Here is a 27,835-nt window from a genome sequence, read left to right on the forward strand (position 1 = left end):
AACTTTCAGATGATGTATAAATCTCGTTTTTTTTTTTTTAATCGACCCTTACAACTGTTTTTTGTGGTCCAGGGTCACAAATGTTTAATTTTAAGGACATTTTTGTTTACTTTGATATGATAAAGCACACACACACACACACACAAAAACACTTGGTCTGAGAGAACTCTGAAATCTGTCAAGTCTAAAAATGGATGAGAACATCCAACATGCAGTAACTTATCGAAACAAATAGCAGCCTACTGCAGGGCTGCATGGGCCACCGATGACACAAACACGACCTGACCTGTGTCATTTACATCTTGCCCTTTTCATCGACTCGTTTTTGGAGATGTCGCACGCAATAGGCTAAAACAAAGCAAAGTGCGTGTTTGCAGGAGGACGTCTCGAGGTTGCAGGGCGCTAAACCCCGGGTGGTCAAAACTCACTCATTTAAATATTATTGCCGTATTAAGAATAACCACCCGCTTAACTGCTCCATCACGAGCTACAGGGAACAGGTTGCCTGGGAAACGGCCGCATGGCAACAGGATCAGAGCCGGGGGGTTGTCTGCTGCTAGCTCTGCTCCCGTTTCTCATTTCCTCACTAGATGGTGTGCAAGCCACTGGAGAGTCGACTTCCTCCCGCGGTCAGGTTCCGATCAAAACAAATCTGGGAAACTACACGGAACGCAGTTCTCGGGGTTTTCGCGGAGGATTATTGTATTTTCATTCAGATATTTTTATTTTTCATAACGGCGCGGATCGTGCTCCATTCGGCGGTGATGGACATAATGATTGCAGTGCAGGATGCGTGCGTCTCCGGTCAGTGGATCACCGCTATAATTCTTAGTCTTTGCTGCTTTTTACCATCGTGTTTGCCCGCTGGACAAACTGTGGACTATGCGTCCAGCGAGAGTGTGGTCAGCAGACAGGGAGACACCGCGATGCTCAGGTAGGAGACTCAAGTCGCTGTAGAAGTGTTCAAACTAAACTTGGCTGGCACCTGCCTCTGTGTCTGCTCTGCTCTGCTCTCAGTTTTGTAAACAACGCTCGACAGATCCCCCAGTGCCGCTCCGTCATTTTATTTGGTTCATAAACCCTGCTGATTTCCCATATAGACCAGAACAGTTTGGGACCGCGATGTTTTTTTTTTCCTCTCGAGATATTTTCGAGTTTGGGAGGTGAACTGGCTCACTTACAGATCTTTAAAGTCTAGGGTCCAGAGTGTCTCTATGAGGGGTTGCATAAGGAGCTGGGGAAGAAGGGGTAGACTTTTGTAAACCCCGCCAAGCGGAACACTTTGCACAGTTACAATGAAGTCATTCATGATTCCCACAGTCCGAAAGAGCCCCACGAATGTTTGCGTCCTGGAAAAAAATAAAAAATGATAAAGACAGAAAAGTTGCACACGATTATGTGCGGGATTAAAGGGAGATTTTTAGTCACGTCAAGAGTAGTTTATGATAAACATGTTAACAGAATTCCAACCAATCCGCGTTAAATGAAAGCTTTTTTTTCATGGGTGTGTCTGACAGTAACTGATGCAAGTGTCTAATTTTATTTTTTTAAGTTTCACAAGTCCATTCTTGCAGTTTGCTCAGGATGTTGTACTCTTATTTAAATAAAATGTTTTTCATAACATCAGATATTGAGTAATTTCAGCCCTGTGGAGCCTATATATTTTTCTTCTTAAGAATTGAACCAGACGTCGTTTATATTGTCTGTCGTGAAATCTAACTTTAAGAATCATTTTAAACATTATATGACATTTTTATATAGTTTAGAATACATGTTTGACTCCTTGGACATTTAGCTTGCCCCCTTTTCATTTTTAAATATACACACAGGACCACTATGATGCCAAGTTCGACTCATTTAAAGGAGTCGGTTCTTTCGAACAGTTCGTTTCAATGAACTTGTTCAAAACCCCATTTAGCAGTTATTTTATGTAAGTGCGTCATCACGTAGTACGAATCACATTGGCGTTGCACGTTGCATGCTCGAAAACGTTTAAAAAAGTGATATGTGAGTACAAGTTACTCTTTATTGTAGTTTTCCGATTTTGTTTTTCACGTAGGCTAGATCTGTATTATAGTGTCACGAGTATGCTATGCTGTAGCCAAAGTAATTAAGTAATCTTTAATTACATCTCTCGGCATGATTTAAAATAAAATATTGTTCATGAAAACAAACTGTGAGCTGACTCCAGTGTCAGCTTGTAACAAATCGGACATGACAAAGACGGTTCTCTGTTTAAAGAGTCGGTGACTCGAGAAATGCTCAGACTTATTCAGTCCGATTCGTGAACTAATCGCCCAAGTCCGGTTTATTGAATCAGTCAACCGATTCTTTGAAAAGATTCGACTCAAAAGAACAATTGTTCAGGAATCGGGTACCAATAGCCTACAGTTTGCTGTTTATAAACTCTTTGTTTGTGTAATCTCTAATCTACTCTGTGTATAAAAGACATTTTGCTCAAGTAAGGTTTTCATGTTATCTGTTTGTGTTGGTTGACTCAAGCTCTGCTGCTGCTATCTACTTGAAACTCTCCCTCCGTTATGATTTCACTGAGGACTTTGTGTAGAGCTTTGGGGGAAAATGATGAACCATCACCCTTTGTTCACCCCTTGTTTCCACAAAATTGGTTGCATGGCTTAAGTGACAGTCAGTTTCTATCAATGGTTATGTTTAGTAGGCTATTCAAATGTGAGTTTTGCACCTTGCTGTTTTTTCCCAGAAAGCCTTGATTGTTATCTTAGATTTTTTTTTTCTTATACTCGCTTTGACTTAAATGCACCCTAGAATTTTTCTTGTATTGTTGTTACATTTTCAGAAGTGAAGGCACTTATGCCAAGTAATTTCAATGTGACAACATTATTGTATCTCGGAATTGGGTAAAAAATTGTAATGGGAGGCTATTGTGTACCGTGAATAGGGCTGTCATGACTGTCCCAGATGACCAGAGAATGTCAGTTGGTGGTCTGTGAATGCTTAGCGCCTGTGCTTTAAACGTGTCCCTCACCAGTGTCAGTGTTACATGGAGACGTGGGTGGGAACCTGCTCCTTTTCTCCTTAGGCCACACCTCTTAGTGTCAAAGCTGATTAATCAGAAGGATGTTACTGTGAGATATTCTCCTCTGTTTTTTCTCTTCTGTTGTATTATTAACGTGAACACCAACACTTTGAGTAGTGCTGTGCTCTCTGAAATGTTTAATAAATGTGTTCGAATTATTGATGTTTTGCTGATCCAGTTATTACAGAGGGACTCTATCAGTTGTGTCAGTGTAAAAGCAAAATCCATAAGAGGCTGATTGTATATATTCCATCAATATATCTATACCAATATATATAATTTGTGGAATCATGCTGTTTTCAACACAACATGATTATAAATTTAATCATGTACACTTTAGTTATTGAAGAGAATATTTAGGATTTAAAATGTTAATGACTTCTTAGAGTGTATCTAATCTGTCTTTATCCATGGAATTGTTGGTCTCTAGAGTTGAAGAGCATACATTATGACAAATACTGTGATCTCGCTTAAATGGTTCTTGACTTTGTGCCAATAAGCCCACGTTTAATATTTGCAACTTGGCTGCAATATATCAACATACTTTATACTACAGATATGATGCCAGTGGTACAGCTTAACATTATAATGTTCACATTATCATGTTTTTCTTCAATTTTGTTCAAGAATTACTCACGATCAGAGATGATCAGCTTCAGTTTTGATATTTAGTGTGCCACCGTTGAGTCTAAATTGTGTGTATTCCACACTGCTCTTGTAAATATAGAGCGAGCCCTGGATATTAAAGATGACACAGAAAGCTATAGAAAGCCAGTCAGGAGCTTAACATTATCTAACATTCACCAGCCATGAATACCAGAAGGCAAGATGTTAATCTTTGTTAAAGCCACTTCAGGAATGTACAGAAAATCGAAAAGAATGTGGTTTAGTTGCTAACCGGTTATATATACACAGTGCCGGGTGCTGATTATACTGTATGTAGTCTGGATTGCATTATCAGATTACAGAAAAAAATACTTGTAGTTAGATTTAAAATAAGTCACTTTTTATTAATAGCATGATGTTATTCACACAGTGGCAGTAACTATTTGTAGTTTAGTGATTATACCTAATTTTACATTTTTATCTTTTTAGTTTTCTTTTATAAAAAGATAATATAAGTTAGGAAAGTCTTATATCGACTGTTTTATTTAGATTTATTTATTTTATTTTTGATTTGTTTATTTTTTTATTATAAGAGGGTTAGGGTTATTAATTATAAGATTTTCATCAACTTATGAACCCCAGTTTGGGAAACCATGATAATAATGTATGCTAATGTTTAATGCACTTCATTATGTAGATGATAAAGAATAGAATATAGCTATGCTCTTTCTCTTTTCAAGTTCTTTTCTGTGGCTGTATAATTTTATCATTGCAATATTGTAATTTATATATTCCTAAAGAAGCCCCCTTCCCCAGTTGTGGAGGAGGTCACGACCATGAGTCTCAGGATAAAATATGCAGAAAAAAATAATCATTGCCACCAGATAATGGTTATCTTCAAAGCAATTATACCTGAAGCACTTCTGAAAAAAACAGTAGTGCCTTTCAAGTAGATTTAACCTCCCTTCTCCTCAACCTGTCACTGATTTTCATGGCTTTTGATGAAGCAGGCTCACTAGATACCAGATAAGCTTCTTTGTCCCTCAGGTGCTAGACACCCACTCTACTCTCAAACTGGAGAGCACACGGGCCTGCGCCGTTCACCTTAACAGTAATCCTATCATCAGTCCTCACCATTTTCACTGTTAATATTGAAGACTCATTTGTCATTGGCTCAGTACTATATGATATTAAGTTTCATTTGAGTACAATAAAGTCCTAACTGAGAACATTAGAAACATTTGAACCATTTGTTAATATTCGGCTTAAATGGTTCCTGTATTCTCTGTGCAGCATTAAAAGGAAACTGCTTCTCAATTCATTTGTGCAGTGCATTGCCATGGCTGCAGGTTTTTAAATGGAGTCATGTAAGCAAGCCTTAAATTAGTCCCTGTCATTTGCATAATGAATCAATGTGTGTGGATTGCACGTGGCTGAAAATGTTAAGCAGAGCCAAGTAATTGGAGGGACTGCATTGGTAATTATTAGTGAATGGAATACAAAGCAGTGAAGCAGATCAATAGCATTTAGGCTTTCTTTCCCCCTCTGAGAGCATAATGTGATGTATCTCTATGTTGGCCAACAAAGAAATCAAAAATTGCTTGATGTAAGGCAATGTTGATTGCAATTTCCCTTGATGAATGGAAAAAAGTGATATTCTGGATGATTGGGCTCTTCTATGAGGATTATTTATTTAACACAGATTCCTATTTCAGCTACCAAATTGTGTAATGATATGTTTATTTAGATTTTTTTTTCTGCTATTGGGACCATACAATTCTCAGATATAACAACTAACTTGTTAGTCCAGTGTAATTTTCCAAGAATTAATTGTGTTTACTTGGCTTTTCTTTTATTCAGAGCTACTTCCAGTTTATTTAAGGTTAAATTTCTTCAACTTGTGTGTTTCCTGCAAACTAAACCAATACCTATATAGTTTTTAGCACCATGCTTTACCAATTGATCTTATAAAGCTCCTTAGTTCCTGTAGATTTCAAATGTCATAGACAGATTAAAAGGTCGTGCATTCAAATATTTTAAATATCTGATGGTGTGCTGCTAGGCTTCTGCTAAGACATTTGGCAAGGCTTCACACTGAGCCTGGGAGTTTTCAGATTTTTGAATGGCCATTGACCACATTTGGGTTACATAACAGACCCAGATTTCCGGCTGGATGGCAGTTGCAGTTTTACTTAGTTAGTATCTGTGAAAAACACAGGGCAGTATCATGTTGACAACACTAGATCTTCCAGAAACTATTTTTAAATCTGAACAGAGAATGTATATGTACAGAATATATAGCATAAGCTATGGTACTTCTTTGGTTTGCATTTTTCTATTTTTTTTTTTTATTAAATAAAATTCTGTTTAGCCAGCAAACTAGATTGAGGTAGAGAAACTTAATTTGTTAACCCTAACCCTAACCCTAACCCAATTTTCAAAATTATCAAGACAATTTAATTTACTGCAACCTAACTTTTTAAATAAATAAAGCAGTTGAGAATACTACACACAATATTAAGTTGCCGTAATGATCAACATTATAATGTCAACAAAACTAAGCAACTTAAACTGTTAAATTAAATCAATAAATTAAAACATTTTAACTTGCAAGCTGTGGTGTAATAGGTCCCCTGGATTTTCTTTATAGAGTGTGGATCTTCTCAGATGAAAACCTAATTAGCACGTGATTCAGACTAATCAAACAAGTAAAAGTAGCTCATGTGATGCCCCATTTATGGCCGCAATGTGATTTTGTCCTTCGGGACTCATTATGTACAAAAACATCTATTTCCCCATTTCAGGCAAAGTTCTACCTAACTAGACTTTAAATGAACTGTCAACCGCAAGCTTGATCAAAACATTAAAATTGAAAATTGATGAGAAATAAACTTGTCTGGAAAGTTGGATGCCTGGCAGTTTTATTCAACATCCTCTGCCGTATGAGTGACACCTTACCAGCACGTTCATAAACTGAACCAATTCTGGGCAGTTATCAGTGACTAATTTAGTGGACCACAGTCTCAGAGAAGGAATTTGCAAGGTTGTCCAATTAGCGGTGAAAAGTGTTGGGTTGTGAGTGCATGTCAGCAGGGAAGAGAGAGCCAGTGGAGGCTTGTCATCAATCATCTCAACAGCTTTGCCTCTGCATTCTTGGCAGACTGGAGGACCTGCTCAGACTGGGAATGCCACACCATCATCACAGACTGTCAGCTGCGAAGATGCCCACCATTTCTTCCAAACATTTTTTTCATGCTTCGCATAACTCGCTTTTGCTTTCACATTGCTTAATAGGTCGCGTAATGTCACATTTTGTCAGAACCAGAGAGGATTGGCATACAATATTAGCCGATAGGAAGTGAACTTATTTATGAAATAAAAGCAGTTTCCTCTTGAGAGACGGCAGCGCCTGGTTTCCTTCAAGAACATGAGACTTTTAATTGCAGCTGTCAAAACCCAACCAACATGAACAATGGCGTTTAATTTGTACCAGCTCACTACTTTTAACTTTTAGATCACCCAACTTTTCTTCTCTGTTGCTTTAAAGATGTTTGGTAGTTCTAAAAACAGCCTGAGACTCTTTAAAAGGCCATTAATGAAATTGTGGTAAAAGCAGAGGACTCAAACTGCAATTATTTAAGTGCTGTGCTAAGCTGAGAATATGTTTTAGTCAAAAGAACAAACCCACAATGCTTGTCATTGTTCACACATTGTGGATAGTGCAAAAGGCTTGTATTATTGTGCCATTTGGATAGCGCTCGTGCGTTACATGAATTTATCAGATAATAGGATAGTTCACCCAAAAATGAAAATTCTGTTATCGTTTACGTATCCTCATGTCGTTCCAAACTGTAAGACTTTCTTTCATCTTCTGTGGAACTCAAAAGAAGATAATGTTTCAGTTGTTTTTGTCCATACAATGGAAGTCAGTGGAGTCCAAAACAACATTTGACCCCATTTACTTGCATTGTATCTAAAAGAACACTCAGATCTCTTTTTGTGTTATGCAGAAGAAAAAGAGAGTCATACAGTTTTGGCTCATTATGAGGGTGAGTAAATTGGGTGAACTGTCCCTTGTTATGTAAACGCCTACCAAGGTGTTTGAACTAGTGTTAGATAGCAGAGGCTATCTAGTGCATGTCCATAGGGTGTGTTGCCATGGTTACCATGGCCGGGTGTCATTTTCTGTATCGGGAACACAAGCGCTATGAAGAAACCAGTGAGAGTCTCTAATATACATCATGTTGCTCACTGTTTTTTAAAGACGTCTTGGCGTAGATGCATTTTTAACGGATCTTCCCTTGATTCAGCCTCCCTTCTCTGCAGCATTTCAATTTTCCCCTATTGCAGCATCACAGCACCTATCATAGTCCCTTTAAAGAAAATGGTCCCCCCTGTTGACTCTCATCTAGTATTGAAATGCTCTGCAATTGTTTCTCTATTTGACTGTCAGCATGGTGGAATATTTTCCACTCTTCTCTGGCACTATGCTGTTACAGCGTAGCCGGGTTGTTGTTGAAATGCTTTTGTATGTGAACGCATTAATGTTTTAATCAGACTGATTACATTTTAGTGTTGCTAATCCCTTTGCTCTGTAGCTGTATCTGATTAAAGCGTTCTCACATGCACTAGTTACTCCATGAATGTACGTGTGCTTTCAAATCTCAGTTATGAATCAAAAACCTTTTTTGGGATGGACGTTAAGCTGGGCGTAATCTCTGCCAAATGGTCTCACAGAAAGCTTACCCAAGGAGGTTCAGTCCCTGCCAAAAACACAAAGAATGTGAGGGAAGAACGCTCATTAGATTTCCTTATTCATCCAGTCAAATTAAGGGGTCTAAAATGCACGCCTTCATGTTACACGTCTTCCTCTTGCTATAAACGGCAACCTGGTACATATCTTCTGTTTGTAGTTTGTTATGTCATGATCCATCAGCGAGGCTGATTTTTTTCTGACAGTTAGCACCTTCAATTTTGGCACGAAAACCACAAAGAACGAGTTTCGTTCACTCTTTTGAAGCACTGAGATGGTATCTCCCAGCGCAAAGAAAACATCAGCTGAATAATCCGAGTTTTTCTATAGCCTAGTTCTTCCACTACATTAGGTGGCAAAGGGTGTGCTGGCTTGCAAGAAATATGTCACTTAAGGAAGGCAGTGAGCAGAATTAGGTCATGCAAAATATGCCAGGGTCCCAGTGGGCCCTCACACATATCATTTATCCAGTATTTGTTGTAGGAATTAGAATTAAAGTTGTAAGACACTTGCCCGTCTCTGTTGATTTATTCACATACCCTTCGTCTCAACAGGGTTTGAGTTTTAGTACAGTGCTGAAAACGTCTTGTTCACATATGCTGTTTGTCATGTTCAATTCAATTCAGTGATATTTGTATGCCGCTTGTCATAATTCAAATCATTCCAAAGCAGCTTTACAAGGAATTCAATTCAAATCATCCTGGACGGAACCAATTGTGTATAATTAATGTAATGATAGCTTTTATAATAGCTTTTTGGGGTATAATTTTAAGGCCTAATAGAGTGGCATCACTGTATTTACCTGCATATATGAACAAACTGAGGCATCACCTCCACTTTCACAGTGTGACACACTGCCAGTTTTAACCCAGTATCAGAGAGATTGTCACAAAAGATTACAGAGAAGCTGCACCTTCTAAAAGCTGAAAATACTGCCTAGTTGAACACACTTGAACCTGATAATAGACTGGAGCTACAACGAAATGGCAAGAAAAGGCTAAGGATAGATTTCATGCACCTCAGTAGCTAGAATATGTATATATTGTGTACGTTATACACTGAAAAAAAAATGATACTAAATTTTTTTAAGGTAAGTGGTGTAACGGTCTGTGGCTGGAGTGAAGCACACACAGGAGTTATCCAATAGAAAGTCTTTAATTCCAACTTAAACTCAGGAGAAAGGAAAACCACAAACATTTTAGCTCAAACTAATACAGGACAAAGGAACTTGGGAGAACACAGGGCTTAAATGAACTGAGACAACAAGATAATTAATAAACACAGGTGGAACCGAATGAACTACAAGGTCAAGGCAGGTAGAAAAGAAACAGGGAAATCTAAACCAAAACAGAACATAAATGTGACAAGTGGTTGCAAACAATTTATTTTATCTACATTTAAATAAATAAATAAAAAAAATGTTGAAAGTCATTCAACTAAATTTGTTTATATAAATGTAGCTAAAATACATTGATTGCAACCACTTACCTTAAACATATTATTATATATTTGCTCTGAAATGGATTTACCCTCGAGTAAATCACTTTTATATGGCAAAAATAAATTTATAATATTAATATAATTGTGCAAGGTGACTAAATAATGTTTGTTTTTAGACTAATAAATTGTTAGATTTTACCCACCACTGATTTATTGGCTAATAATTAGCCCTACGACCTCTTTACAATAGAACATTCTGACAGAGTGTTTTGAGAGGAAAGAAGTTCATTAATGAGGGTGTGAAAAGAGCTGTGGAATATTTGAATAAAGTGAAATATGCAATAAGGTTAAATAATAACTGTGTCCATGCCTGTTCATGGCTCATGTATCACTGCTTTTAGTCTTAGCATTAGGGGTGCTCCGATCAGGATTTCTGAGGCTGATCACAGAAAGCAGTGTCTGCCGATACGATCACCGATACCGATCTTTTTAAAGCCTTCTTTTTATCATGTAGAATTATTTATAGTGATGATCCAATCAAGATTTTTAGACATTTATTCAGGGCCTGAATTTCATTTTTAAAAAAATATATTTATCTCACCTAAATGTTTGATCATGCACTGCATTTTTGTTTTGACAATCGTTTTGTATTGTTGCACAATAGCTTACACACAGCACAAGCCTGATTTAGTGAGCTGTGAGGTGGCCTTTTTTACTAGGTTTACACATACTCCGTTTGTACATAAGCTGTGCAGAAGCAGCACTGACTGTGCTTTCACACAGGAGTCTGCTCCTGATCCATGGCTGTTTACTACAAAAACAACATTTATCCATTATTTTGATTTCAAATCCAAACATTGTTACTTAAAATGCTTTTTCAGCATTGTGATTATTTTTTTCACACAGTACAGTAATACAATTTTTCATCAATTATTCAATGCTTTTTACTTTGGCATTTGCTTTTAGATTTATGTATTAAGTTGCTAAAGCAAAACATTTAATCTACTTTTCTTACCAACTGCAAATTGGTAACACTTTAGTATAGGAACCAATTTTCACTATTAACTAGTTGCTTATTAGTACTTATTAAGCACGTTCTGCCTAAACTTAATAACTACCTTACTAACTATTAATAAGCTGAAAATTAAGATTTAATTTAGGCAAAAGTTGTAGTTAATGGTTTGTTATTAGGGAGAAGTGTGACTTTTTTCTTTTTTTTTTTTCAAAGTGCTACATAATAATGACCTGCATAATTTTATATTGCCAACAAATGAAGCACAAATATACAGTACTCCATCCTAATTATTAGACAGAATAGGATCTCACCATGAAATTAACACTGATTGGAATGATGCATTTGTCTGGCATAAAACCAAAATGACTTCAGGCAAATAGCAACAATCAAGATTTATTGAATCATTAAAATGTGACATACAATTGATGACTGATGATAAATAATTTTGGCAAATTTTAGATTTATTGAAAATATGGCTCACCACCTTGATGCTCTGCTTCCTGACGTACATATAAAATAAATAAAACACAGAATTACCAATTAGCATCAAGTCAAATTTAAGACATATTCAGAACAGTCACGATGACAGAAAAGTATAGTTATTATCCTACAAAAGCTTCTTAGGTGAGTTGAATCCGAATATGATTGAATTCCAAATGGAAACTTTAAATTTGTCCTTTGAGAGGTAACATTGTAATAACCATAACTATTAGCTGTCTGATGGTTTGGACTGGAGCACAGATGGCTAGGGGAGGCTGAGATCCCTAGTGGATTGTTTGATGTATTTTTGCCGGTTTTGAATGGGTAATTTTGACACAGGAGATACAGTGTTCATTTGAAATAGCAGATGTTGAGATAATATTGTGCATGCATGTGAGAGTATGTGTATGTGTGTGCGAGAGCTAGAGGTAAATGGTAGTTAGCTTCAACATAATGTGCATTTTGCTTCATTTATTAAAAAACACTGTCCTTTAGAAATCACGACCTATGTGCACTAAGGCAGCATTTTAATAGCTTCCCCACATTCAGTCATCTTTATTAGTTTTGGCCATTGTTTGGCATTTGGTAGCCAATAGCTTTAGTTTCCATGTTCACGTACGTCCAGATGTAATGTAATTATCATTTTTCATTGCTAAAGGCACTTATGGGAATGTCGCCAGTTGGTTTTCAACACATTAGAGACAATATTATAGCTTGGCTTTGACGTTTAATCTGGTGTTGAGAACTTGTGGCACATTGTGAGACAAGATTTGTTGGCTGGGATCGACTTAATCTTATTTTAATCCTTGTTCTTCACAAAAGAGTACCTCTCTTTGGCACATGGAAAATCTACAGTGGGGTCAACATCCGACAGGCACATATGTCTTATGAAAGAAAAAACAAGAGATAAAAAATTGTGGGGAAAGAATGCTCCTTTGGGGTTTGAAGAGGATGCTGCAATCCCAGTGACATTCTGTTCTCGGATCTCTCTGATGATCAGTTTAAATGTCTTTTGTAATACGATTTTCTCTAGTAATGCAATTTTCATGTATGTAGTAGGTGCTAGTATGTAGGTATTTTGCTGATGTTAAAGTCGACATGAAATCAGAATTGACCCTATTTACTTGTTCCTGCTCTTATTGTGAGCGATTCATCTTTGCATGCTGTTGTCTTTCTAATCTTTAATCAAAATGTAATAACTTGCTTCTTCTCTGAAACGACTTCTCATTTTGCCTGACATCGTCGTGATCAGCGGGGGAAAAAAGCCAAACATGTTTCAAATACTGTCTGCTGCTTGCTGCAGCCACTGTATGAAACTAGCGTAGCGAACACAGAGAAGGCTGGAAGGTGCATTTTCAGCTGTTTCCGTCACAAAACCCTGTTCCCTATTCCCATTCCCAAACTACCCTGGTTGTGTGCCTGCTGGCTTGAATTGTTCCGCTTTGAAGAAGGAAGAATATCAGTGAGGTTGCGGTTCAGTTTGAGGCATTTCACTTCTGAATGCTTCCACAATTTGATCATAAAATGGGGTTTGCAGGCATTTTTTTCAAGTATTAAAAGGTTTTAGTAAAAAAAAAAGAGATAAATATTGCTGTATTGTGTGTTGTATAATACTGTATGCTATCATTCAAAAGTTTTGGTCAGTAAGCTTTTTTAAGCATTTATGTAAATATTGTGAAATATTATTACAATTTAAAATAACTGTTTTATATTTAAATATATAGAAATGTAATTTATTCCTGTGATGGCAAAGCTGAATAAGAAGCAGATTTTGTCCTCAAGGAACATTTCTTATTATTAATGTTTTTGTGGAAATGGTTATATATTTTTCGCAGGATTCTTTGATTAAAGAAAGTTCAAAAGATTTATTTGAAATAGAAACATTATAAATGTCTTTGCTGTGAAATTTGATCAATTTAATGCATGCTTGGAGAATAAAAGTCTGAATTTTTTTTTATTATAGAAAAAGTACACGAAAAAAAAAAAAACCCTCAATGTTTTCTATATAAAAATAAATAAATAAAAATCTTTCTCAAATAAACACAGTGTATGTTCAGAATTGTTTAAATCTTTAGTGGAATCCATCCCATAGGCCCTGCCAGGAAACATACCTTTAGTGAAACATTCAGCTGGAAGGAGTGATCAGAAGAACAAAAGAAATCTGGGTCAATCCGAAATGAAAAGAAAATCCAGTTTGGATTACAGAAAACACCCAGTACAACTGTAGAACAGCAACTGTAATTGGTGGAGCTCAGTGTGTTTTAAGGATATAGTACAGATTCAGTGTGTTTAACTTACCATGGCATGGTTCTTTAGATGCCTCAAATCCAAAAACTTGCAGTTCAAGTCCAAACAAAACAAAGGTCTCCTGAATCTGCTTTTTAGAAATCATGTTTTCAATCAGAAAATACCAGATGAAGACCTAATCAGTGTTTCACAATGTGGAAAGCCTCAATGGATTCTGAAGAGATCATGAGATGAAAAATCCCACCATGAGTGTGAAGAGGTTTGCCCTCATGAGCTTCACAGAGCAGTGCTTTGAAGGGATGAATAAAGATGATTAAGGGAAATTTCGGGGAAAGAAAAAGAACAAACATGACTTGATTACAGTCTCTTCTCTCTACTGTTTTGAGACTTTGAGAGCAGATGCTTATTTAAATTGGTAACAATGCGCATTGGCCTGAAAATACATATTTGGATGCAAAATATATAGGGCTGCGGGGTTCTGTGGGGTAGGGGACAGGAGGGTAAGATGTGTCAGCAAGTACGCTGACGTCTACCATGCAGCTGCCTGTGATTTGAAAGATGCTTATGAGAAAAGTGATATTTTAAGAAAAGTAATGGTGTTTTCATGATAAAATTCTACTTTGCATGCCAAAGTAAATTTTCTGCATGGTAGGTACGATGTCAAAACAAATGTATGTCTAAAATTATATATTAAACATATTACAAATGTAAAACCAGGCTAAAATTAGACTTGCATTATTAAAGAAAGTATTCGTATGGTTTAATTACTCTGCTACTGTATATACATAACAGTAATAGAAATAGTTAAAAAATCATTTGCTCTCTCTCAAGTTGTTCTAAACCTGCATGAGAACCTGCATGAACACAAAAGATGATATTTTGAGGTAAATGAACAGTTGATGGTCCCTATTGACTTCCATACTATGGGAAAAAAAATTCAGAAGGGCCATCAACTGTTTAGTTGGAAGTAGGTATGGGTTATATGGCTAAAATATCATATCACAATTTTTTTTTTTTTTTTTTAGAATGCTCATTCAAGAAATTAACAAATATAAAAATAAAACACTATATAGATTGATTCCTCTTGAAGTAACTGTATTAAAGTTTTTCAGTCCAGAGTAGTGAGTGATTTTTCTCTTTGTGTTTTGTTGTTTTATTAACATTAAATGAATAGTTCACCCCAAAATAAAAATGCTGTCATCTGTCTGTCAATTAGTGTTTTATTTTTATAACATCATTTACTCACTCAAAAGTGGTTTTAAACCTGAATGAGTTTCTTTCTTCAGTTGAACATAAAAGTTATTTTGAAGAATGTGGAAAAACCAAACAGTTGCTGGTCCCCAGTGACTTCCATACTATTTTTTCCTACAATCAAATTCAGTGTGGACCAGCAACTGTTTGGTTACCCACATTCCTAAAATATCTTCTTTTGTGTTCAGCAGAAGAAAGAAATTAATACAGTAACATGTGAGTGAGTAAATAATGAAAGAAATTAAATTTTAGGGTGAGCTATCCCTTTAATGACAGTCGGCAGCATGTTTAGTACTGTCACTTTAAGACCTGCACACATCTACTATACAGTCAGCCTCTATTTTTCTCTGTTTACTTTCATTTTAGACATGACCAACTGAGTTTATATGTAAGTCCTACAGTCCAAGGGTTCAAAGACTAGCACATGCTAGTAGGTGCATAAAATCAGCTTTGAACCTTTCCATCTGTTACTTCCAGGTGGTACAAAGGAAATATAGCACACGTGGAGGTCCATACTCCTTCTTACACAGTAGCCTACACCTCAGTAGGAAGCACTTATGCCTTTGTGGGGAGTTATTGTGAGGTTTGTCCAAGTAGATCTCTGTGGTGCTTTGACACCAGCCATCCTGCTGTTTCAGGGTTAGGAATGGTGATGAAACCTGCAGTGTCTGTGATGTAGAGCAGTCTGCCTGAGGAGCTTTTACAGGAAAAGCAAAAGAGTTTAGCTTGTAGCACATAATTTAGAATCGATCAGTTTGTATTACATAATTTATCAGTGGTCTATTGAGTTTGACTTAAAAATCATTGACTTTATAAATTTAACTGTAGTACTAGTAGCACTTTGTAAAATATTTGTTCTATTTATAATCAACCATTTCTTTGCACAAATGTCTGATTTTTTTTTATTACATTAATTAGATTGTACATATTGTGTTGATTTTGTGATGACATTGCAAATCACGTTCAAAATGGAAAATTGTCATCATTTACTCACCCTCAAGTCATTCCAAACCTATGTCAAACAGTTTTGGTTACCATTGACTTCCATTGCATGCACAAAAAATACAATAAAATAAAATCCTCCAAATGTCTTCTTTTATGTTCCAAAGAATAAAAAAGGGTCACACATTAGTTTGGGGACCAAACCAAACTACAACATTTGCCTCAACTCCTAATTTGTGCAAGGAATATGGAAATTACATGATATGTTTATAAGCATTAAACATTTCAAAAGAATAACTTTGGGTTTTGTAAGAGTTGAGCATTAACATTTGCAAGATCCTTAGAATGTCTTTCCACATACTGCATGTTTAGTTGAACACTTAATCTGAAGTCATGGTTATATATGTGTGCTTATTTAGCACAAGTGTTTATTTATTTAGATAATTATTTATTTAAGTGTAAAAACTGTTGCACCATCTCATATCTCTTGTTCCATTAATGTTAATGTGAAGAATATATCATCTCTATTGCTGTTAATTAGGTATGCGTATGAATGTAGGCCTACATAAGTTATACTCTATTATCTGTCATTGAAATTCAGGGATGTGGCATGCATAAAATGGCCAAATTATGATATATCACTAATATTTCAGATATTTTCTCATATGTTTCAGATTTAAGATGACACTAATGGTACTAATAATGACAATAATGAATGTTTTAATAGTTGCTTTTATTGGATTTACAACGTTGTACACAACATGCAATTTGACATTATGAAATGTTTAAGAGGTTGTATTCTAGAAGCATCAATACATTTTTAATAAGATCTGCTCTAAATCACATTCTCAAGTGGGCTTTTTTCATGCATAATGATAACTGACCTGTATCGTTTTAAATCTTGTCTCATCATTCTGTGCACCCTTTTTAACAAGCCCTAGTGAAACAAAATTAAATCCTGTTTCATAGCATCTGCTTTTTTTTCTTTTTTTGTGGCATGAGAACGTATCCAGCAAATTTCCAAAAGATCCAGTCAACTCTGAGACCTGCAATGTACTGACGGATATGTTGACTTCCATTTCACCTTTAACCTCAAGAGTATCTGGTGTGAATAACTCACAGCATAGACACTCACACCGCTGCTGCCAAACAACAAATAGCCTAGATGTTAGATGTGATACCAGATTGAAGTTCTAAGCCATCGTTTTTTATTTGTTTGCTGTTTTGAAGTCTTTTGTTTAGAGGTCAGAACTGTCAATTTGAACACGTCATGTTTTAATGAATACAGAAGACAGGAATCCAGAAAAGAAAAACAAAATGGAATGACCTTGAAACAAATTCAAAAGCATGTTTTTTAAGGAAGTGGCCTTTTCATGCAAGCTGTCCATGCTGGCATCAGCATAATTTGGCTTCTGCAAAGTGACAGAGGGATTTGCACCAAAAATACTATGGAGTTTAGTTATAGCTTTTGACGTCAACAAAAAACGATATGGAAAGCATTTTCTCCTTTCTCCTTAAGCGTTTTCTTGAAATGTTGATAAGCCTGTTTAATTTGCTGTCCTGAATGCATGATTATACAGTTAGTTGCATTTTATTATTTGCATTTAACATTGTTTTTTTTTTTTTTTCTGTGCTGTTTTAGAACAGACCTACGGCCCATTTTTGGGTCACGACCCACCAGCTGGGAACCACTGCTTTAAATATTAAATAGTTATTTTGTTGTTGTTGCTTTTTGATGGTATCTTTTGTGCACTCCAGGGACTGATGTAGTTTGTATGATTTGCAAGTGGTGTTTATTAAACATTTTAGTTTAACTTTCCTCCATCCTAACATAAAAAGTAGATCTGAACCATTTTTGGTGTGTTTCTTTCTTTCTGTTTGCTTCCACTAGTCAGTATGGAGTGTGATACATGGAAATGTGGGTTGTTTCTTAACAATGTTTTGCAAACTGTAAATCATATTCTTGGTATATCTGTGTAAATCTGAAATTACATTCATAACATCCATTGTCCTTGTCCTTGTCCTCAGTCCCCCCACAGTCACAAGTTTTATCCCTTAAACCCATCTTTGATAATCCAAATATCATATTTAATCATTTTACTCATGAAAATCATTTTTTTTCCTCAAAATGGCTTGAATATAACTCTACATCCTCACCTCATTTAGTATACGTGGAATCATGAATATGCAAATTACTTGCTGCTGAAACTGATTCTGAAAACGAGGAAGTGCAAGTTATACACTGTCATCTACAAGTTGATGTATCAGAATGGTAATGCGTTTTAGGTATTGCTCTCTACAATGTCAGCTAATAATGTGTTGCTAATGGTACAAAAACCATCTCAAACAGCTAATGATATGAAAAGACCCACCCTGCAAATTGACAGGATTGGTTGCATGTTTATGATGGTATGAAACAGCCTGTTTCAAACCACATTTTTGAGACTGTCTTTGGTACACCGGAGTTTTAGCGAAAAATGCTCAGCAATGATGTTGACTGATGAATTTGGACATGGTTTGTCTCGAAAAATTTTAAAAACAGCAGATAGACATGTAAACAATGTTAAAAGCTTGATTTTCACCACAGGGGTCTGTAATTATCTGCTTTCTTTCTGGTTTCAGATGCTACCTGTTGGATGGGATCTCAAAAGGAGCATGGTTGAATCGTTCCAGTATCATTTACGCAGGGAATGACAAGTGGTCAGGGGATCCTCGCGTGTCCATCGTATCAAATGTGGGGGATAAACATGAATACAGCTTACAGATACAGAAAGTGGATGTAACGGACGAGGGCTTGTACACCTGCTCGATACAAAGTGAACGTAATCTACGCCCAAAGCTCATTCAGTTAATTGTAAAAGGTGAGTGTTTTATCAACAACTGCTTATTTCATCATGATTTGCCATGTTTTTCATTGATAATAAACTAATTTAGCGTTATATTTGCACCTAGTTTGGTTTTGTTTTGTGGAGGGACTTGAAGCTCTAGAGTATTGCATTTGTCCTCTTTTCTGGTAATATTTATTAATACTGATGATATGAATTTGTGTTTACATCTATATTCATGACACTATATTTTGACTTCAGAAGGCCCAACCACTCTGTCAAAATGTAAAAAAAAAAAAAATTTAATCTATAGGCCACTGCATGCAATTTTACACTATTGCTTAAAGTTTAGAGCACTTTTTCATACGTGTATATGTTTGCAGTCATACTGAAAATATAAATTGAATGTGTTACTAATGACTATGAAATCATCAAACGTTAGTAAAAACCTTTTTAATGTTTCATTATGTAAATCGAGATTCTAGCTCTACATGTGTGTGTCCCCCCTTTTAAGGAATTAGAGTAAAGTCTGTGAATTAGCCTATAGGCTATAGATAGCAGTTGGAGTGCAGTATCGAGTGTGAGATTAAATACTGCCACGTTTAAGTGGATCTTAATATACATTTACATGGAGTTGGATTTCTTCTTTCATATGTATTGATGTATTTCCTTCTTCACTGCAAAAATTAAGAGTGTCTTCAGAGGAGTGACTCCATTTGTGGTCTAAATTTATGGGGGAACATTATTTTTTTTTTTTTATCCTGCACAGCAGCATAATTTCTGATAATGTCCATATGGAATAACATTTTACATCATAGTAGTGCGTACAAATGGCCACTCTGCAAGCCTCATTTTTCATTGTGTTAAATGGGCATCGGTTAATATTGTATATTATTATTTTTTTAGCTAGGAAAACATTAATTCTACTGTTAGATTTGCATATTATCATTGGCAGTCTATTCTAATCAAAAATTTTAACTGCCTAACTGAATGGTTATTAAGAGAAGAATTCCACCAGTGTTGTTCTTTGAACAAACCTCCATTTGCCAGCTACAAATATTGGCAATTGACATAAAGTTTTAAATGTCTGCCTGATAATCCTCTCATCGCAGTGAATAAGCATAACCGTGAGGTCTGCTCTCAGAACTTGTGTACACAAGCTTTATGTGTATGAAGAAAATAATCAGCTCTCACTATAAACAGGCAATTAAAATAAATGACAGCAGAGGTCAGGTATGCTATTTGTGTCTTGTTTTTCTGGAGAGAAGTTTTTTTTTTTTTTTTTTTTCAAATAAAAACTAGTTTATATAATAGTAATAATAGTGTGTATATATATATATATATATATATATATATATATATATATATATATATATATATATATATATATACACACACACACACACACACATATATATATAGTTTTATATATTCTTCACAGATAACAGAATGTACTTTTTATGCATTTATATATTACAATGTATATATATACATATATATATATATATATATATATATATATATATATATATATACATATGGAATATACTTTTACCTATTACCAATTATGTATTGACTTTTTTTTATTACTTCATATCTATTTTACTAGCTTTTTCAATTTAACCAACTATTACCTTGATAATAGCTCTGCACAATCTGGGCATTCTCTCAAGCAGTTTCATGAGTTGCCACCTGGGATGCTTTTTAAATTATATTGAAGGAGTTCCCTTGTTGGCTGCTTTTCCTTTACTATCTGTTCCAAATCCTTTAAAATTATTAGCTCATTTAAATTGGTTGCAATTTTAGTTTCATAGAGAAATGAATATTTAGGCACAATATGTGTTTGCTGCAACACATACATAAAACTGATGATTTTAATGAATATTTCATAGCTGCCTGTTATATAGATATTTGTTTGGTCGCTGGCTTCATCTCACATCCTAGTCATTACAAGATATTTCAATGATGGATATTTATCTCAGTAGGAGGTGCTAACTCTCAGTTGGCAAATTTGCAATTTTTTTTTATTATCGGCATAAATCCACTGCCTGTAATTAACTAGAGAAAGATCACTGCGAGCTCCCTAACCCTCCTTGAGATAAAGCAAACTAATACAGGCCAATCATATCTGAAGATGTGTAGTTTTAGAGGCCGTAACCTGTAGCCCGTCGCTGAGTCTCTTCTATGTAATTATAATCAACAAAATGAATGTCCTCCTTTTTCACTCTCTTAGCCGAAGGCTGTTTCATGATCATGATGGATCTTTTGTCCTTAATAGAATCCATTACTTGCATGTATCTCTACATGATCTGGGATAATTAATAAGCACTGGTAAGAAAATATACACGCACTGTTGGGGTAATGACAACAACTAAAGAGAGAGAACAAAAGCGACAGGAAACACATGATGAACAGCAGTCTTGTAATAGGAATCGGTGAGTGGTAAACTTAATCTCCTGCAGGATTGTATCAAAAATGAAATTGCTAGATTGACTCTTACAGTGGCACAAATCCTGGAACACCAAATCGTATGTAATACGATTAAAAGGTCTTATTTGTCCTTTGTGAAATTTGAACAGACTGTACTTGTGGACTCTTCGAGCTCTCTTGATGTATCCTGCACATTTGTGTGGACGAAACAGTTTTGCTAGGTCATTCTTTCTAGCCGACGGGTCAATACTGGGCATCATCAGAGAATGAGTGTGCTTGTTTGTTTGTTTTGAAGGGATCGAATAAGGATAGCCCACACACATTTTTGGAGAATAATCACCTATCTTCTCCACCAGTTAAATCTTAGCCTTGTTTACCAGACAGTACCATTTATCATAGTCCACAGTGAGTCCCCATTAAATAGAGCAGTTTGAGACCACCGCATTATTCTTTTATAGATGTGCTCAGTTAGTGAATGACAGATCAAATGTATTGCTATTCTGCACATAGGCCCTATATATCTAACTTAGCTAAATATTAGGAGTGATGGTCTGTTTGTCATCAGCAACCACCATTTTTTTTTTATTGTGGAAGATGAATAAAAGAAATAAGGCAGTTTGGCACTGCGTATGTTCCAGTATTGGGGCAACAATGAAACAACAAAAAAGATGAATTTAATTATTATTCCTGTTGTGGTGTCTTTTGAAGTCAGTGACGCCTGTGGAAGAAGTTCAGTTATGAAACATTGATTATCATGGTATATAGAGAGAAATAGCTTTTAAGGGCTTCTTTAATGTTGAACTTCCAATTCTTTTGAAGTCACACAGTAACTTTTTTACAAGTCGTTATTCACAGGAAATCACCTCTACTTGACATCAACCTGGCTTGGTTATGCTGAAATAATTGTTGGAATGAAGTTTTTATTTGGAATTGTTGTTAATTTGGCTACTTTTTTATTCAGTATTGTTAATTATATATTTCTGATCTACTTCTGTACTGTTTTCCTTCTATAATATTCTGATTTCACCTTGAGATTAGATAGCGTGGATATTTGACCAATATTTATGATAATACTTGGTTACAATGACACTAATAGTGCTCATTTCTGTCAGAATTGCAAAATCAACCGGGAGTTAATGATATTTTGATCAGAATAACAAGACACTATAGGCTGCATATTCAATCACATTTGCTTCTGTTTATTTTTGATCAGTGCTTCACTACACAACATACAAACTTTTACTCAAAAATTGCGCACATTATGTATTTACATGTTTATCTCATATTTATTTAAATAGAATAGAACTATAATTTCTTAATGATTTGCAAAAAGACGATTCTCTGCCTGTCCATCAATCAATATTGCATGTTCATAATTCCCACATTACAGTGACGGTAAACTTTCTGCATTCTGTCTCATAATACATTTATGCATCAATTTATTATATACAATATCTGCATTTGGTCACAATAAAGTGAGTTTTGAGCAAAAACATTGTGTATTAATCTCATGCTGTCACTCTGAAATAGACTAATGGCACGCACTGACTTTCTGTGAAGCGCTGCTTGGATTGAGGCGTGTGAACCAGGATCACGAACCTCAGACGGTTAAGCGGGAGCGCTGACAGTTAAAGAATTTTACTTGCTAGTGTTTTTAAAAAAATATGTTTATTTTTGGTATTCTATATTCTCTGTTGGTTGTTGGTGGAGTAGCATCACCCAGGGGGATTATATTTTTTATCGAATTGAATTGTTCTGAATGTGCAAAAATAGAAACCCTATGAATCGTGAATCGATTTGCTGTTTACCCAGAGATTCACAGCATTAGTATTAACAAAGACTATAGAATACCCAAGACGTGTCACTCGTATAGTTTTGAATGGGGAAAAATGCAATGCTTAATATGGCCGCTCAATGCAGGAAGTCCCGCCTTCTGAATGAAAGAGCCAATCACTAATCGGTAAAGTCAGCGCATCACTGCAGCTCCCGTTAGAAGCGTCCAGGTTGCTATAGAAACAGTCAGCGTTCTGAGACGTGCTCTTAGGACTGCGCATGCACAATGTCTGATCTAGCCTGAAAAATAAGCTTTTTATAGTGCTATTTGAGCAAAAGTAACAACTTTTATGGCACAGTTGTTTTCACAATTCTTTGGTGATTTCAAATATGAAATTTAATCGTAAGCTTAGTGAGCAGTTTTGGAGAATTTGATGTTTCCCCATTCAGAGAGATAGGAGTTGCACTTGGATGCCCAAGAGGCGTTTCAAAGATGGGCGCCGAGTGACATTACTTGTCTTAAAAGGACTTTGGTATTAATACTGACTATAGTGCCTTAGGGCCATATATATATATATATATATATATATATATATATATATATATATATATATATATATATATATAAAATATGTATAATATTCAGTTAATCAAAAGTGACAGTGAACATTAATATACATATACATATATTGATACGTACATACAGTACATACATACTGTATGTATATACTGTATCAAGCAAAAACAACACCGGTATCACTAGTTTGAAGTTCTCCAATCCAGCCTGATGAAGTTTTTTTTTTTTTTTAAGTGGTACATCAAGCTAGGTTAAGATGTTTTGAACTTCATCAAAAATGTCATGAAATATTAAGCCTCATTTAAGATTCTGTACCAGTGAGTCTGCACCTCACAGCAACTCTGCAAAGTCTTTAATGTGAAAGTTGATCCTTTCATGAATGCCTAATATTCCTCTCACTGATATCTCTGTTCATACTGTAAGCACTCCTGCTTATAGATTGAACTACAGTGTGCTGGAGAACAAAGCGCTGGGTCTATGTTAGAATATTTCTTGTGTACCTTTTATATTGTATTAATATCTAAGTTAAGACATAGATACATTATGGAACCAATATTTACAAACAGCACCAGAGTATTAGAAATTGTATTTCTTTTAATCGTACACTGATTCAAAGTGCTAGATTTTCAATTAATTCTTCAACTGGACATGTTGTACCAAGAGAGCTCATGTACTGGGTCGTGCACATTCTCACTGTCTCACGTTCCGTGGCATTACCAACTGAAGAAATCCCAGTGGGTAGAGCAGCCTGTCAGGGTTTGTGTTTTGTTTCTGTCTATGACACCTAATTAGGGATCTAAGTTGGTTGGTTTTAGCAGCCTTCAGGTTGTATGGGGAATTGGGAACCACTATGAATGAATGTGGAATCTGGCAGTTTTGCAAGTGTAGCATATTTCCACTTCCAGCCACATGAGTATATTTAAAATGCATGTGCATATTTGTATCACAGTATAGTCACTGGATCAAAATATTCAGTGTTCCCTTGTAATGGTGTGCATGGATGAATCATAAGTAGTATTCCCAGCATGCACTCCGTTTTAAAACCTGTTAAGCTGAGCATTAAAGAAATAATTCACCCAAAAATGAAAATTTGCGGAAAATGTACTCTCCCTCAGGCCATCCTAGATTAATATGTTTCTTCATTGGAACAGATTTGGAGAAATTTAACATGACATCACTTGTTTACCAATGGATCCTCTGCATCATGATCATGAAAACTGTTACTTCCAGCCTCTGTTGGAAAATATGTTGGTGGATTTTGATGTAAGAAGACAACATGGAATGGACTTTTTCACAAATATTGTGATGTTTTTATTAGCTGACGGCACTCATTCACTGCAGAGGATCCATTGGTGAGCAAGTGATGCAATGATAATTTTTCTCCAAATCTTTTCTGATGACAAAACAAGCTCATCTACATCTTGGATGGCCTGAGGGTGAATTTGAAGGGCAGCATCTTAACTCATTTGAAACAAGTTACCAACACAAGGCTAATTTGGTGTTAGCTTGTTGCTAGGCTAACAAAATAATACTGTAAAAAGCATAAAAATATATACAATAGCACACACAAATATTGAGTATAATTGATGCTTTTTTAATTAGACTGAATCATTTTTATCAATGTTTTCAGTATTGCTTAAATTATATTTTAAATTACACATACTATCTTAAAACACTTTCATTTATTGCAGAATACATGTGGTATGTTTTTTTTCTATCATTTTTTCCCCCTTTGGTTCAGAAAAAGATCTTTGAAGGCAGAATAATCATGCTTCCTACCTTTTCAAACAGCCGTAGCATCGGGTTTATGCCTATGATTTCTTCAAGTGCTGCCTATGTTGGCAGCTTGCTAGCGTTTGGAACAGAGCCGCATTGTGACTCACAAGGGTTGTTCAGGACACACAAGAGTTTATTATTATGTTCAAATTGTAACTTACCCTCAGTTTCTCTTTCAGCTTAATTCAGTGAATGTAATGTCTATCCTAACAACTTCTTAACTGGTATGTTTTGTCTTACAATTAGTTATTAGTTCATAACAGGATTATCAGACTGCTTACACACAGGCTTTTCACACAGGAGTTAATTTCTTTGGTCTGTATCCATTTTTTCGATTCCTCCTCTGACTGATTTATATTATTTGACTCCAAACCACAGTAGATTTGCATCATCGATATGATACAGTACAAGCAACTGTTTACAACTAGCTACATAATGCTGTATCTCTAGCGGAGTAGGTAAAAAAAAATGGAAACATTCACTTTTTTTACTCCCTTTTGTTTAAAGAAAAATGCATGAACAGCACTTATGTGTCTGATTTGTACGACACATTGGTATGAAAAATGCGAATTACTAAAATGCTATTTCTGTAGAGAATAGTAGCAATTAGAAATACATTATTGTATAATAGACATTTATACAGCATCAACACTGGTTCTCTTCCACAAATTAGACCCAACTGCATTCAAACCAACAGCGTATTGTGCTGAAGTCCAAATGAACCATCCCTCCTTCAGGCAAACTATGCATGCCAAAGTTCACAAAAAAAGACCAAGCGAACTAAAAGCTCTAGTGTGAAAACTCATAAACTCTGCTGATTTCAACAGTAATATAGTATGTTTTACTCTGTCATTTAAATATAAGTAGGATAGGGAAAATTTATTTACAGTGGTCTCTGTGTATTTTTGGCATTACATGCAACAGATATCAAAGGTTAATGAAGGGCTCAGCTGTGCAGTAGAGCCTATTCCTCTGGTAATTTACCATGCAGAGGCCTCATATATAAAATCAAAATTCACCTCATTTATGCCATAAATATTTAGACGATACTGTAACGTACACGTCCATTTATTGAACATCAGCCTTAACTTTTTTTTAGTTTTTTTTTTCTTTCATTCCTTTTCAGCCGGAAGACAACAAATAGATAAGACTGCATCTGATTTCTTTGCCTGTCTCTGCTCGGCTCTTTGCCTGTGCTAGTCTGCATTATGACAGGAGCCCACTTTTCCCTCAGCTCTGTAATTGGAATGTGGGCTGGCAGTAGGTGTGAAGCAATGGGGTCTTGGAATTGGATGGCAGCAGTCAGCCCTGGAGAACCTGTCAGAATTTATAGAAAGGCAAGCCATGTACTCCACTTTATTCAGAGGAAACTCTGCATTTTAATAGCTGTAAGCGTTTCAGTAATTCAAGGTGGCGTCATTAGAGGCTTATTTATTCACTCTGGGGCTGAGAGACTGATAATGCCTTCCCCGTCAGCTGTGGCAGCTCCATCTCAGCGCCTCCCGCCGAGGAGAGGAGGGAGAATTAGAGTGGAATGGGCAAACATGACAATCGTGCAGCAGTTAATGAATTAAACGGAAAACAAAGCATCAGGTTGTCTTGAATAGGGCCTTGGGGTAGGGCTTAACGTTGTCTTGTTTTTCTCTTGTCATCATTACCCTACCAATTGAACAGGCTGAGTGGAAATAAACAGGTTAAAAATAACTATGGCCGAAAGCGTCGCGGTTGACGCTCGGAAAGGATTCATAGAAGTCAAATTGCGGTCAGACCTTGAGCTTGAGATTAAATAACACGTGCTTTCATTATGAACTTAGTGATAGTTAAAAGAGCATACCGGGATAGGTTGTTGACCTTTGCATCTGTTTATGCTGCCGTGTTCAGTGGAGTGTCAAGGCATACCGGTCCTTTCAGCTTTTCAGCTACTTGAAAATACAGAGAGGGTTTCATTTTATCTGATAATATGCTCTGTATTCACAGGTGGTACACACAAGACCAGTAATGAAAGTCAAAACTGTCTTGGGCTGTAATGAGAGATATTTTTTCAATGCACCAAATCCTCTGGATTCTTTTCCTGCCAACTTATAAGCTCAAAAAGCTCAATTGTTTCGACACAGTTTTGCCATTATTGCATTGTAGAAGTAAAGAAGTGTCTGAAAAAAAAAAAACTAATAAAAGACTTCAAATCTCAAGGTGAGCATTTACAGAGAAAGTTCTAGAATATGTGGCAAGATGATGAAACTGATGTTTCTTTGAACATGTTCAGTTTAAAGATCTGCAGCGGCCCCACATCTCATTTAAAAGGCCGGTTCCTGACTCCTCAGGCATTGACTAATAGGGTCTTGATCCTGTTGAAGGCAGATATGATCAGGCGACGAATGCAACATTTTCCATTTGTGCAATCAGTGATTGTGGACATTTGTCAACAGTGGGAAGAAGTTCAAGTTAAACCTGCAGTGGAGAGCATGAGAGTCAGAGGAGTGCTTTCAAACAATGAAAGGGTTCGTTAGAATTTCAACTCAACCATTTAGTGGCAGCAGATTACAAAAACCAAGATAAGAAAAACCTAAACTGGAGATCAAATAGTGTAGGAGTAAATAACGTTGCTGTTTCTTTGATTGGTGACAAATGGCTGAATGTTTGGTGTCCTTTTGCTTGGAGAGAAGAA

The 27,835-nt window shown here is 35.9% G+C and overlaps 1 protein-coding gene across 3 annotated transcripts in view; it reads left to right on the forward strand.

Annotated features, from left to right (window-relative positions):
* The first annotated feature begins 470 nt into the window (after positions 1 to 470).
* negr1 (neuronal growth regulator 1) overlaps positions 471 to 27,835 on the forward strand; it is a 99,283-nt gene continuing 71,918 nt past the window's right edge. The window contains exons 1-2 of one of the 3 annotated variants that reach the window (XM_042726107.1): positions 471 to 934; positions 18,412 to 18,650. In XM_042726107.1, coding sequence (XP_042582041.1) covers positions 591 to 934; positions 18,412 to 18,650 — 583 coding nt within the window. In that variant the 5' untranslated portion in view covers positions 471 to 590. The remainder of the gene's footprint in view (positions 935 to 18,411; positions 18,651 to 27,835) is intronic. The other 2 variants (XM_042726108.1, XM_042726109.1) reach the window with 2 other exon arrangements.

Source organism: Cyprinus carpio, chromosome B6 (assembly GCF_018340385.1).
Source record: "Cyprinus carpio isolate SPL01 chromosome B6, ASM1834038v1, whole genome shotgun sequence".
NCBI lineage: Eukaryota > Metazoa > Chordata > Actinopteri > Cypriniformes > Cyprinidae > Cyprinus > Cyprinus carpio.